The sequence below is a fragment of the Procambarus clarkii genome, chromosome 22 (genome assembly GCF_040958095.1).
Source record: "Procambarus clarkii isolate CNS0578487 chromosome 22, FALCON_Pclarkii_2.0, whole genome shotgun sequence".
NCBI lineage: Eukaryota > Metazoa > Arthropoda > Malacostraca > Decapoda > Cambaridae > Procambarus > Procambarus clarkii.
Window position 1 is genome coordinate 48,089,194 of NC_091171.1, and position 15,455 is coordinate 48,104,648.

Here is a 15,455-nt window from a genome sequence, read left to right on the forward strand (position 1 = left end):
TGAGGGAGTCTGCGGAGGTGAGGGAGCCTGCGGAGGTGAGGGAGCTTGCGGAGGTGAGGGAGCCTGCGGAGGCGAGGGAGCCTGCGGAGGTGAGGGAGCTTGCGGAGGTGAGGGAGCCTGCGGAGGCGAGGGAGCCTGCGGAGGTGAGGGAGCTTGCGGAGGTGAGGGAGCCTGCGGAGGTGAGGGAGCCTGCGGAGGTGAGGGAGCCAGCCGAGGTGAGGGAGCCTGCGGAGGTGAGGGAGCCTGCAGAGGTGAGGGAGCCTGCGGAGGTGAGGGAGCTTGCGGAGGTGAGGGAGCCTGCGGAGGTGAGGGAGCCTGCGGAGGTGAGGGAGCCCGCGGAGGTGAAGGAGCTGGCCGAGGCGAGGAAGCCAACTGCAGGGGCGGGTCCTCACACACCACCATCTGTACTCATGGGCTCACAAGCCGAGGAACCCAGTAACACCACCGGTGCATCAGGCGGTAGGGAGGCCTTCCTCACCACACCATCACAAGGCGACAGGTCCAAAGCCACCAGTGGGGGAAAATCCTCCTCCTGAAACAAATTCACTGGCACAACTGCCACACCAGTGCAGGCCGCCGCCTGGTGCCCCTCAAGTCCACATCGAAAACATGACCTGGGCTTCCCTGCGTAGAAGGCACACATGGGGGAGCCTATCAACGTAACAGTGGACGGAACAGGAGACTTTGAGACGCAGGGCGAGGGTCTTGGTACCGCACGAAACCCCCTTCCACCTGCCGGAAGAGATGGTATTCAATCAGTGACACCACGGTCCCATAGTTTCCAAAATAGTGCCGAAGCAGGTCTTCTGAGAATTCAAAAGGGGCCACATACTTGAGTGAGCAGCAGCGGTCGGACAGAGATTTTTTATTTTTTTATTTTTTATTTTTACACGCAAGCATGCTTATATGTACAATAAAAGGAAACAAATAGAACAGAACAAAATGACAACACAAACGTGCAAAAACATAAGGGAACAAGTGTACTGAACACAAAACCGCCGGCCGGAAGGGCCGACCACAAAACAACAATATTTACAAACAAATTACAACAAATAAGTTGAACACAGCAGAAGACAATACAGAAATAACACACCAAAACATTAAATATACAGAACAAGGCTACCAACACCGCAACCACACACGGAGAGGCACCAACACGAAACAAAAATAATAATAACAATAATAAGAATAATAATAATAACATAGAACCACAAATCCTAACACAAGAACATTACATCCACACAAACCAAACCCCGGACTGCACAGGAACTGGACACACACACACACAAACCACACAAATAAACCCACAACCACAAACCGGAGCACGCAGGAACCGGGAAACAAACCCGCCCCACCCACTCACACACACCCGACCCGCACCCCACAACCAAGCACACAAATGGAAACAACCCACAGCACACAATACACAAAGGAATCATGAGTGAGGAATACATTTCTCAAGAGACAGGACCAAACGTCTCCGAAGCCCAAGGATACCTTCACTTGTACGCCTCCCAAATCAAATATTCTCTGTCGGTAGGGGGACGATCCCCCTGCCGGCGTGGGCCACTCATAAACTCAGGAACCACCAGATCAGGCGGAAACGGCCACTCCTTAAGCTCACCGACGCAAGTCGCATAACGAGGCTGGGAGCGCAAATCACGTCCTTCGAGGTAGCAGACGACACCGCTGAAGCGTACGAGGGCTGCCGAGACGACCGCGTCGCCATACGCACAGGAGCAGGGGACAATAGACGAGATGGTAACGCCTCCACCGAGACCGCAGGAGACGCTGAAGAGATGGCCGGAGACGGAAGAGGCGTCGAGACCGCAGCCGATGAAACGGGGACCGAGGAAGGGGTTACAGAACCCCCAGAGCGAGCAGCCTTTTTCAACACAATCACCAGGCCACCCCGCTCACCGTGAATCTCAGCAGGGGGAACCACTCCCCACGAAGAACCGGAGCCATCCGAGGCAGGCGACGCACCCGAAACAGGAACCGCAGACACCATATCTGAAGCGGAGGCCGAAACACCAGCACCGGCATCCTCAGGCAAATGCACCTTCGCCGTCACCGTGGTCTGCAACACAACAGGTGCCACCCCTCCGTCGCCGTCAGATTCACAAGCGTCGAAGTCGCCAACGTCAGCTCATGCTGAAGACGAACACCGTGAACGCTTAGGCACTGGCCGCACATCATCAGACCCGGAGGCTGACTCAGAGACACGCGCAACACAAGCCGGGCGAACCGATGCACGTCGCAGAACGGCAGCATCCTCAACCACATGGGGCACCAGGCCAGGCACAGGAGGAAGCGTCATTAGGGAGGGTAAACAAACGCCCATCATAACGGGCCACAATGTCTTTATAAACAGCCGGCGAATGGAACTTAACGAGCGCCAGGTGGTTCATGAGGAGCTGTACACCAAACACATCCGACACCTTAACACGGAACATATCCAACATAACTACTTCCATGGCAAGGTACGATACCCTGCCAGAGAACTCCAGGCCAACCATCTCTGAACGGCGGATAGGGGGGAAGGAGAAATTTCCATGACCCCAATCAAAACAGCCGGACCCTCACCCAACGACCTCTGGCGGCCGAATCCCATATGTTTACATAGTTACGTCAGTGCTGCCAACCCTTCCCTCATGACAACGTCAGGGTGGACATCCAGGGAACCACATTTTTATTTATTTATCAAATTCCAACACATACGTACACAGAAGGGACAATCAGTAGTAAAAGAAGCAAACAGGAATTAAAGCAAGTATAAATTATGGGAACGTGAAAATGTGTAACAAAATTTACAACAGAACTCAAGTGGAGTCCACAATTAAGTCAGCTCACAAAACAACTCAGTAATACAATATAACTCCATACAAAACAACATAAAATAAGAAATAAACAAATGAGAAGTAAAGAACCCAGCAACACTTGTACATTAATGAAGCAAGGTGTTACATGTTGGTTACTGGTACTGTTGCTACTGTGGCTGCCACAGTCGTGACTACTACTGTGGTAGTCGTTACTACCACACAACGCTTTGTCAATATATATCATCACTCAAATTGCAAGTTTTGATATTCATGGCAGGCAGAATTGTAACAATTTATATAAGTGGTTACAAATTGTGACAATTGTGGTTGACAAATTGTGCACTACGGAATAATCAACGACAAGATCAACCCGTCCTCCTAGTAGAACGTCGTCTTTTGACGTATACTCTACCTAGGGCAAAAATTTGTCGTACTAGAAAAAGTTAACGACTCCCAAAATTGAGATACTGGTAGGTTAGGATAAAGGAACTTTAGTCTCAGAAGACAGACACCGATATATAAGCATACTTAACAAGGGGGTATATATAAAAATGCTGTAGATTCTTTCTCACATTAGCCTGCAGGAACATGATAAAGTTGACGCCCTTGCTAAGGTTGCAGTAAATAAAGACAGTGTTGAACGTAATCTTGAATTATAAAATAGGTCCCGTAAAAGTGTCATTAGATGAGAACTCTTGGATGATTTTGAAGAAAGTAGAACAGTGCAAACTGGAACTAGCAGGTCCATTGTTTATCACAATGAAATGTGATAAACAATGGTAAAAGTGTGAACCAGTAATGTGAACTCCTCGTTGTATTGAATTATTGCAAAGACTATGGGCATACCATAGAAAAGTGTACCCATCCTCACTGTAAAGTCAGCAGTGAAAATAAGCACAAATCACCACCACCTAAAATTCATAAGAGCCCTAAGCCTGCGATGAATATTTTTGTTTCATCCACTATTCTTTCTCTCTTCAACAGACACTTGTACTCTGGAACAGTCTCTGCCAGCCATGGAGATTCAGAGGAAAGGTTCAAAGTGAAGATCTTGAGGGACACAGCTGCTCTACAATCTATTCTTCTGGAGTCAGGTGTACCCAACGTCACCTACACCGGAGAAACTGTCTTCATCACGAACCTAACTGCTACTACTCCATAGCCACTTGCCCGAGTCCGCCTGGATTGTCCCTTTATACAAGGCGAAGTCCAAGTCGCCATCTAGGAAAAGCCTTTTCCCATGTCAAGAGCCCACTTCTCCTGGGCAACGACTTGGCAGAAGATCAACAACCTGCGAATTTAATCAGCACGGAAAACCCCCTGGTAAGTGACTCGGCAGTGGAAAATCCTGTTTTGCAGTTTGTTAAAGAGGTCCAAACAACTGATGATTCAAATGACGTTTCCCCTTCTGTTATGGTGACGAAGTGGGCCACAGCTGCTCGCCCGAAACCAGCTGCTGCAGCTGTTAAAGATTCTCAGAGCCTCTCACCGAATCTCCCCTGCTGGAGTTCTGTAAGTTGCAGAGAGAGGATCCCTCCTTAACATCTTTATTCTTACAGGCTGAGACACAACCTAACTCTATCCCTGGTTTCTCTGCCGAAAACAGTGTTAAACCGGCACTATAGAACCAAGAAATTGAAGGAGGACGACGATCGGGCCAACATCAACCAACTAGTAGTTCCCAACAGCCTACGATCAGATATTTTGCATCTGGTCCGAGAATCTCGCTTACACTACGGGTTTTACAAAGCCTTAAAACAGGACTACTACTGGCCAGGTATGATTCGTGATATTAAACACTTTGTAAAACATTGTCAACAATCTCGGGTGACAGGTAAGCCGAACGCTCTTGTATTAAAGGCACCCCTGATACAGGTACCAGGCTCTTCTGAGCCATTCAGCCATACCATCAACTATGATGAGCCTCTGTCCCAGACAAGCTCAGGTAACTTACCTTTATATACTATCCCGTGTTCTACCATCAGGTATTCCACAGCATTTCTGTCCAGAAATGTACGGCTGCTAACGTTGTGAATCACCTCGTGAAGCAGTGCCTGCAGTACGGACATCTCCAGGAAAGTCAGAGCGAGTGTGACAACACCTTCTCCAACGACCTGTGTAAGACAATCAACGCCTCCAAGGTATTGTCTAATCTTTCGCGTTGTACTTGGCCTGACTACAATGGTTCTAAATTCTCAATCTACTCCACCAGGAAAAATCCTCCTCTCTACAAACCAAATCCACAAATGTGCCCCTCCAGACAACTTTATCAGCCCTCGGCTAAAATATTGTAAGACAAACTTACCTTCCAATGCATTTGAAAGGCGTAAATCCTTGTCTTGTACTAAACTCCATTCTCGCCCTGCCAGGTATTAGAAAACCTTTAGTCTTCCACCCTGGCGATAGGAACACCATCATATCGCCGCGAGAATGCATCATGCACTCTAGCTACAATCATCATAGAGGAACCACTCAACATCGAGCTCGACATGCAACACAACGAACCATCCAATCTACTAGGTTACAACTTCAACCTCTCCTCGGACTTCAACATTCTTCGGTTCCTATTGCTAGCCCAGTTTTCCCATCAGCATTTGCTGCACTGGGCCTTGCATCAGATGAACCATCTCACCATTTCCATGGATCACCACTCTTGCTGATCCATTCAGCAGGCTCGATTCATACTTCACCGAGTCCTGCACTGCTACCTCAACATCTTCTACAAGCACCATTCTCTTCAGTTTCTGCAGCAGGCCTAGTTCTCCAACCAACGTCTGCTTTGCTGGGCCCTGTACCTGCAGAACTTCAACATAACCATCTTCTTCATCAAAGGATCCGACACTCGTCGCTGACGCACTTTCACGAGTCCACTAGGTGGACTCGTCCCCACTCCTACTATTCTACACTGCTGCAGTCGAATAGGCAATAGCAGTAGGCTTCGAGGGAGAGCCGTCGTGGTAAAATCTCTAGGAAGAGATTCGGCCTGCTCCATCATCACCTATTCTACCACACCACGTATATATAATAAAGAACTGCAGCAACAACAACTACTACTCCACGTATATAAGGTGGACTACCTCCCCCCCTACTCCACTGCCTGTCACCCTCCTCGCACCTGGCTGGGAGCTCACGCCACTCCGCCAGAACAAGCTTGTGGTCATTAACGTGAGCCGGTTCATAGTTATGTACGACTACAGCGCCATCTGGACGGCCACCGTTCCCTATATATAGAGGCTTGACGCTCCAGCTAGTCAGATTACTACTGAGTACTCTACTGAGTAGACCTGTTGACATACCCTGGTGTGGTAAGAGTTATTCAGTCTGGCTCACAGTATTCTAGCACCATATTTTAATTGCACATTAATGTAATGTAAATTTGATTGTCTGTTTATCTTGTTCATTTTGTATACTCAGAATACAGCAAAGTTTTGGAAATTATTTTTATTTTCATGTTAAGTGTTTATGTTATTTGTTTAAGTAAACGATTTTAAATGTCTTTTCTCTTTTGTGTTTTATCCTACAGTCGTCACAGTGAAAATTACACAGCAGTCTAATTTTTTTTTTACTTTTTTTTTTTTTTGCTTTTATTTTTTATTTCTATGATTGGCATACCATCTGCCTAGAGACTGTGCTAACATCTACTTTTTTCGTCATAACAGGGACACGCGCTCGAACACTATATCTTGGATTGTAGTAAAACTGAGCCATTTAGAGATGAATCAAAACACAAGTTGTATGATATGGCAACCTATCTTATTACTAAGGATAAAATAACTGAAATCCTTGCACTGTATCCATATTTCGCTTCCAGGAGATAAATGACATATGAGATTAAGAAACAAGTAGTGTATTGTTAAGACTAATCACAAACAGCAGCTCCACTATGAATAATAGCTTCATTGCTCAAACAATTATGTATTAGCGATAATACCTACCATGTATAATGACTTACTGTAAATATATAGCTCTAGAAATAGAACATTCTCTGTAACTAGCAGACATTGTAATTTATAAGGTGTTCAGGATAGATGTGATTGTTAATGTAATAATCTCCGTTGAGGTCTGATAAAGACCTTTTGTGCCCTCTGTAATCCTTTTGCGCTACCACTCACAGGACGAGTATGGGGTGTACAACAAACTAGCCGCCTGCGGCAGCATCAATCAATCACTGTACGACAGTTTCTTGACGTTGGTAACCCTTGGGAGGACGGGCTGACTAAGATTACATTGTAGTACTTGTGATGACTGGTGACGATAGACAAACCTCAACATACCTGTGTTAACACGGCAGCTATGTATGTCCGGTTAGTGTCCTCGCAGTGGTGGTCGCCTGCCTGCCGCCTCACCCGCTCCCCACCTGAAGCTGACCTATTCTGGCTTATACCCTCTGCAACAAGCTTTATATACGTGGCAGTAAAGGTCTCGGCCACATCTTGTGCGTCCTCCGAGAGCCGAGACACCAAAATTGCCACAGATCTGCAAAACATGTAAGGACACTTTATACTCTTGCCAGGGACATCACAGTGAGCTACTGACTATAGTTCATAACGACGAACAAAAGGGGTGTATCTGAGGAAGTGGAGAGGTGGGGGGGGGGGCAGATTTCGTGCCATACCAAACAGTGGTCCTGATCTTGTCATGTCAGGGGGCTTGACTACCTTATCAGACAGTGTCACCGTCACTTTCCGTGACAACGGTGGGCAGGGCTACAGTAAGACTAACCTGTCACCTTCACCTTCCATGGTAAAGGTGGGAAGAGCAAGGGTAACGGTGGTGTTGGTCTTGGACTTCACTTGAAACTTGCCGCTCAGCTTGGGAGGAATGGGCAGAGTGGCTACAGTTTTGACAAAGGGCTTGCCACATCCTGCAGCGTTACAGAAGAAAGCCTCAGCTTCGTACCGTCTTCCTGGCTTCAACTTTGACATCTGAAGTGACATTACATAAACATTAACAACGTTTAATGAATCGACATCTAAATAAATTATTAATTTTAAAATTCAAAAAGATGTCACGTGCTAGTTTGTCAGTGCATCTTGACATGACACTAATTACCTCCTCTTCCTTAACTTAAATGCTATATGGCTTTATAATCGGATATAGAAGTTAATAAAATATGCCAACAACTAGAGCTTAACTTGATCTGACCTACATTCAACACACTGTATAGGCCTATGCCATTCTTCGGAGATACAAGATTCTTTTCATCATCAAGAACAGCTTCGTTAATGTTATTTATAAGTGCATATTAAGTATTGATGATGGATGGGTCACGACACAAGCTAAGATGACTTTATTTAACCAGTGTACTGGTGCTGGGTGTGGGTGACCAGTGTACTGGTGCTGGGTGTGGGGTGACCAGTGTTGGTGGTGGGTGACCAGTGTACTGGTGCCGGGTGATCAGTGTACTGGTGCCGGGTGACCAGTGTACTGGTGCTGGGTGACCAGTGTACTGGTGCTGGGTGACCAGTGTACTGGTGCTGGGTGACCAGTGTACTGGTGCTGGGTGTGGGTGACCAGTGTACTGGTGCTGGGTGTGGGTGACCAGTGTACTGGTGCTGGGTGACCAGTGTACTGGTGCTGGGTGACCAGTGTACGGGTGTGGGTGACCAGTGTACTGGTGCTGGGTGTGGGTGACCAGTGTACTGGTGCTGGGTGTGGGTGACCAGTGTACTGGTGCTGGGTGACCAGTGTACTGGTGCTGGGTGACCAGTGTACGGGTGTGGGTGACCAGTGTACTGGTGCTGGGTGTGGGTGACCAGTGTACTGGTGCTGGGTGTGGGTGACCAGTGTACTGGTGCTGGGTGTGGGTGACCAGTGTACTGGTGCTGGGTGTGGGTGACCAGTGTACTGGTGCTGGGTGTGGGTGACCAGTGTACTGGTGCTGGGTGACCAGTGTACTGGTGCTGGGTGTGGGGTGACCAGTGTACTGGTGCTGGGTGTGGGTGACCAGTGTACTGGTGCTGGGTGTGGGTGACCAGTGTACTGGTGCTGGGTGACCAGTGTACTGGTGCTGGGTGACCAGTGTACTGGTGCTGGGTGTGGGTGACCAGTGTACTGGTGCTGGGTGACCAGTGTACTGGTGCTGGGTGACCAGTGTACTGGTGCTGGGTGTGGGGTGACCAGTGTACTGGTGCTGGGTGACCAGTGTGCTGGTGCTGGGTGACCAGTGTACTGGTGCTGGGTGTGGGTGACCAGTGTACTGGTGCTGGGTGTGGGTGACCAGTGTACTGGTGCTGGGTGACCAGTGTACTGGTGCTGGGTGTGGGTGACCAGTGTACTGGTGCTGGATGACCAGTGTACTGGTGCCGGGTGACCAGTGTACTGGTGCTGGGTGTGGGTGACCAGTGTACTGGTGCTGGGTGTGGGTGACCAGTGTGCTGGTGCTGGGTGACCAGTGTACTGGTGCTGGGTGTGGGTGACCAGTGTACTGGTGCTGGGTGTGGGTGACCAGTGTACTGGTGCTGGGTGTGGGTGACCAGTGTACTGGTGCTGGGTGTGGGTGACCAGTGTACTGGTGCTGGGTGACCAGTGTACTGGTGCTGGGTGACCAGTGTACTGGTGCTGGATGACCAGTGTACTGGTGCCGGGTGACCAGTGTACTGGTGCTGGGTGTGGGTGACCAGTGTACTGGTGCTGGGTGTGGGTGACCAGTGTGCTGGTGCTGGGTGACCAGTGTATTGGTGCTGGGTGTGGGTGACCAGTGTGCTGGTGCTGGGTGACCAGTGTACTGGTGCTGGATGACCAGTGTACTGGTGCCGGGTGACCAGTGTACTGGTGCTGGGTGTGGGTGACCAGTGTACTGGTGCTGGGTGTGGGTGACCAGTGTGCTGGTGCTGGGTGACCAGTGTACTGGTGCTGGGTGTGGGTGACCAGTGTACTGGTGCTGGGTGTGGGTGACCAGTGTACTGGTGTTGGGTGTGGGTGACCAGTGTACTGGTGCTGGGTGTGGGTGACCAGTGTACTGGTGCTGGGTGTGGGTGACCAGTGTACTGGTGCTGGGTGTGGGTGACCAGTGTACTGGTGCTGGGTGTGGGTGACCAGTGTGCTGGTGCTGGGTGACCAGTGTACTGGTGCTGGGTGTGGGTGACCAGTGTACTGGTGCTGGGCGTGGGTGACCAGTGTACTGGTGATGGGCGTGGGTGACCAGTGTACTGGTGCTGGGCGTGGGTGACCAGTGTACTGGTGCTGGGTGTGGGTGACCAGTGTACTGGTGCTGGGCGTGGGTGACCAGTGTACTGGTGCCGGGTGACCAGTGTACTGGTGCCGGGTGACCAGTGTACTGGTGCCGGGTGACCAGTGTACTGGTGCCGGGTGACCAGTGTACTGGTGCTGGGTGACCAGTGTACTGGTGCTGGGTGACCAGTGTACTGGTGCTGGGTGACCAGTGTACTGGTGCTGGGTGACCAGTGTACTGGTGCCGGGTGACCAGTGTACTGGTGCCGGGTGACCAGTGTACTGGTGCTGGGTGACCAGTGTACTGGTGCTGGGTGACCAGTGTACTGGTGCTGGGTGACCAGTGTACTGGTGCCGGGTGACCAGTGTACTGGTGCCGGGTGACCAGTGTACTGGTGCCGGGTGACCAGTGTACTGGTGCCGGGTGACCAGTGTACTGGTGCTGGGTGACCAGTGTACTGGTGCTGGGTGACCAGTGTACTGGTGCTGGGTGACCAGTGTACTGGTGCTGGGTGACCAGTGTACTGGTGCTGGGTGACCAGTGTACTGGTGCTGGGTGACTGGTGCTGGGTGTAGGTGACCAGTGTACTGGTGCTGGGTGTGGGTGACCAGTGTACTGGTGCTGGGTGACCAGTGTACTGGTGCTGGGTGTGGGTGACCAGTGTACTGGTGTTGGGTGTGGGTGACCAGTGTACCGGTGCTGGGTGTGGGTGACCAGTGTACTGGTGCTGGGTGCTGGGTGACCAGTGTACTGGTGCTGGGTGTGGGTGACCAGTGTACTGGTGCTGGGTGACCAGTGTACTGGTGCTGGGTGACCAGTGTACTGGTGCTGGGTGTGGGTGACCAGTGTACTGGTGTTGGGTGTGGGTGACCAGTGTACCGGTGCTGGGTGTGGGTGACCAGTGTACTGGTGCTGGGTGTGGGTGACCAGTGTACTGGTGCTGGGTGTGGGTGACCAGTGTACTGGTGCTGGGTGTGGGTGACCAGTGTACTGGTGTTGGGTGTGGGTGACCAGTGTACTGGTGTTGGGTGTGGGTGACCAGTGTACCGGTGCTGGGTGTGGGTGACCAGTGTACTGGTGCTGGGTGTGGGTGACCAGTGTACTGGTGCTGGGTGATGGTGACCAGTGTACTGGTGCTGGGTGATGGTGACCAGTGTACTGGTGATGGTGACCAGTGTACTGGTGCTGGGTGTGGGTGATCAGTGTACTGGTGCTGGGTGATGGTGACCAGTGTACTGGTGCTGGGTGTGGGTGACCAGTGTACTGGTGCTGGGTGACCAGTGTACTGGTGCCGGGTGACCAGTGTACTGGTGATGGTGACCAGTGTACTGGTGCCGGGTGACCAGTGTACTGGTGATGGTGACTAGTGTACTGGTGCTGGGTGACCAGTGTACTGGTGATGGTGACCAGTGTACTGGAGATAATCAAGTTTGAAGTGTTGCACAAAATGTTTCATCATACAAGTGATGGCTGTGTTTACCTGGCAGGTAAGACGTTCAGCAGGTATTGTCTTCGCATCTTTGGAGCAAGTAGGGTCAGGAGCATCCTTGGTGCAGTTGTCTACAAGGATTGTCTTGTTCTTCAGTTGTATGGTGAAATTGTGTAATCTCCCGCCACACAGGTGCGGTTGCCAGAGTTGTAAGTCTAAACTGCTATCATGAGGAACCACATCAAGTTGCTGTGGGGGTCCCGGCTCTGGAGGAAATCACTTTGGTTAAAAACAATGTAGTAGAATTTAGGGGAAATAAAGGCAAAGTGAGCATGATCTTTACATTTATAATTTTGGAAGAAATACAAATTATATCCTAATTTGAACAAATTATTGGTACTATAGTGAATATTATCTTATAAAATACACATTAGCATCTAATCTTAAACTAAACCCTTGAATTAAGTGAATATTATCTTATAAAATACACATTAGCATCTAATCTTAAACTAAACCCTTGAATTAAGTTGAATATTAGTTTTGGATTAAATATATAGACTGCCAGAGTAATAAGTCATAATAACAGTGACAACTGCGTAAGATAATATAGAATATTTAATCAATCTATACATCATACAGATAGATATTGGCAGGTAATATACCTGGCAATATCAATCCTTGAGAGGAGGGAGAAACATGTTGGCCATACCCCACACAATAGCATGGCAGTCATGACCGACCAAGGTAATGACTTGCACCATATATAAAGAAAACTTCACAACACCATCTCCTAAAAATATTGAGTATATTACAATAAACTAAACTAAACTATATTAAAAACAGGTAAAAGCTTAACATTAAGAAGAAAGACAATTTACAGCAGCCGTCGTGATCATAGAGCATTACTGATGCTTGAAATATGTCAGTGTTAAGGGAGAGACAATTTAGTGTAAAGACAATTTACAGCAGCCGTCGTGATCATAGAGCATTACTGATGCTTGTAATATGTCAGTGTTAAGGGAGAGCATTACTGATGCCTGTAATATGTCAGTGTTGAGGGAGAGCATTACTGATGCTTGTAATATGTCAGTGTTAAGGGAGAGCATTACTGATGTTTGTAATATGCCAGTGTTAAGAGAGAGCATTACTGATGCTTGTAATATGTCAGTGTTAAGGGAGAGCATTACTGATGCTTGTAATATGCCAGTGTTAAGTGAGAGCATTACTGATGCCTGTAATATGCCAGTGTTAAGAGAGAGCATTACTGATGCTTGTAATATGTCAGTGTTAAGGGAGAGCATTACTGATGCTTGTAATATGCCAGTGTTAAGTGAGAGCATTACTGATGCCTGTAATATGCCAGTGTTAAGAGAGAGCATTACTGATGCTTGTAATATGTCAGTGTTAAGGGAGAGCATTACTGATGCTTGTAATATGTCAGTGTTAAGGAAGAGCATTACTGATGCTTGTAATATGTCAGTGTTAAGGGAGAGCATTACTGATGTTTGTAATATATCAGTGTTAAGGGAGAGCATTACTGATGCTTGTAATATGCCAGTGTTAAGGGAGAGCATTACTGATGCTTGTAATATGTCAGTGTTAAGGAAGAGCATTACTGATGCTTATGGTGATGGTTGCTACCAAGGCTGCAAATGTGTACAGTATGAGTGCACTTTGGACTCTTTACAACGGTGTACCACTCTCCTGCCTCCCAAACTTTCTCACACAATATTGGTATTGGTTTGTTTTCCCTTGAACATACAGATTAGTTCTTATAATAGGAGAACCTGTTATTCTCCTCATTTGTATTTGGTTCTCTTCCTCAGAATCAACCAATTACAAAAAAGGTGTCTTTAACGGTTATTGTTTTAAAGTAATTTTGACCTAATTAGTGTTATAGGGTATTGGTAAAATGCCATTTCTTTTAAACTATTAATGTATAATTGTGAAAATTTTAGTTATCATAATTCTGATAACCGTAGAATATTAAAGAACTCATAGATACAAGTCTATCCCTCCTGCAGTTTTTATACGAATATAGATATTGTAAATATTATGGATGTGTAGCTGAGTAGCTACTACAGGTGTGTCCTCTCAGGTGTGTAGCTGAGTAGCTACTTCTGGTGTGTTCTCTCAGGTGTGTAGCTGAGAGGAGCACCAGAGTCTTGGTGGTGAGCTCTGGCAGCCTAATACTAATGACAGAGTATTGGTGGTGATTGTGTAGTCAAGTGTGCATGTTGCAGCCCCTGGACAACTGTTCAATCCAGAAGTGTTTTGTGTTGAGACACGTGGGTGCCTGGGTAAGACATGTGGACGTGTGGGTAAGACATGTGGACGTGTGCGTAAGACATGTGGACGTGTGGGTAAGAGAGAAAAACAGTACTTTTATTTACTTGTTTCCATGGTTATCATCCAGATCTCCTGTCTCCGGCCTCTCCCAGCACTGTTGACGGCTGAAACCTGATGCATTAAACAATGATGAAGAAAGAGTAACATAATCACAATAAGCTTTTGCACAGTTGCTATAATTCGAGGAATATCTGAGAAATATTTGGCAGTCATGACCGACCAAGGTAATGACTTGCACCATATATAAAGAAAACTTCACAACACCATCTCCTAAAAATATTGAGTATATTACAATAAACTAAACTAAACTATATTAAAAACAGGTAAAAGCTTAACATTAAGAAGAAAGACAATTTACAGCAGCCGTCGTGATCATAGAGCATTACTGATGCTTGAAATATGTCAGTGTTAAGGGAGAGACAATTTAGTGTAAAGACAATTTACAGCAGCCGTCGTGATCATAGAGCATTACTGATGCTTGTAATATGTCAGTGTTAAGGGAGAGCATTACTGATGCCTGTAATATGTCAGTGTTGAGGGAGAGCATTACTGATGCTTGTAATATGTCAGTGTTAAGGGAGAGCATTACTGATGTTTGTAATATGCCAGTGTTAAGAGAGAGCATTACTGATGCTTGTAATATGTCAGTGTTAAGGGAGAGCATTACTGATGCTTGTAATATGCCAGTGTTAAGTGAGAGCATTACTGATGCCTGTAATATGCCAGTGTTAAGAGAGAGCATTACTGATGCTTGTAATATGTCAGTGTTAAGGGAGAGCATTACTGATGCTTGTAATATGCCAGTGTTAAGTGAGAGCATTACTGATGCCTGTAATATGCCAGTGTTAAGAGAGAGCATTACTGATGCTTGTAATATGTCAGTGTTAAGGGAGAGCATTACTGATGCTTGTAATATGTCAGTGTTAAGGAAGAGCATTACTGATGCTTGTAATATGTCAGTGTTAAGGGAGAGCATTACTGATGTTTGTAATATATCAGTGTTAAGGGAGAGCATTACTGATGCTTGTAATATGCCAGTGTTAAGGGAGAGCATTACTGATGCTTGTAATATGTCAGTGTTAAGGAAGAGCATTACTGATGCTTGTAATATGTCAGTGTTAAGGGAGTGCATTACTGATGCTTGTAATATGTCAGTGTTAAGGGAGAGCATTACTGATGCTTGTAATATGCCAGTGTTAAGGGAGAGCATTACTGATGCTTGTAATATGCCAGTGTTAAGGGAGAGGAATTCTGTAAAGATTATCTAGATTCCCCGCAAGCCAAAGACGAGGTTGTCCGCAAGGTTACCCATCCAGTTACTGGCTACACCCAACAGTGGTTAACCTGAGGGATACGAGCGGTGGCTGGGTTCAAGGGGCTGTTGAGGAAATGGACTGAGGTATTGGTAGTAATTTGGTATGTTTGGATTAAGTGGATGTGTTGCTGCGGGTATAGGGTTATTATGAGTATAGACTTATAGTGGGGGTGGTGTGGTTATATAGTGGTTGAGATAGGGTGAGTCTGTTCACTTTTTTTGAATAGTGAGACTACGTTTGTCTTATCCATTTCCTGTCTCGAGTATTTTAAATAAAGTTTAGACAGCGGGTAACAAAGTACATCAACAGCCTCTATCAGCAGGCGGTGTGACAGTGTCTGGTCCTATTACTTTGGCTGCATTTAC

General features: G+C 47.4%; 1 protein-coding gene across 2 annotated transcripts in view; it reads right to left on the reverse strand.

Moving 5' to 3' along the window:
- LOC123759116 (receptor-type tyrosine-protein phosphatase S) overlaps positions 1-15,455 on the reverse strand; it is a 144,268-nt gene that overhangs the window by 36,869 nt on the left and 91,944 nt on the right. For both annotated transcript variants that reach the window (XM_069328996.1, XM_069328995.1), the window contains 4 exons: positions 13,819-13,885; positions 11,477-11,691; positions 7,545-7,747; positions 7,097-7,298 (listed from right to left, as the gene is read on the reverse strand). In XM_069328996.1, the coding sequence (XP_069185097.1) occupies positions 7,097-7,298; positions 7,545-7,747; positions 11,477-11,691; positions 13,819-13,885 (687 nt within the window). The remainder of the gene's footprint in view (positions 1-7,096; positions 7,299-7,544; positions 7,748-11,476; positions 11,692-13,818; positions 13,886-15,455) is intronic.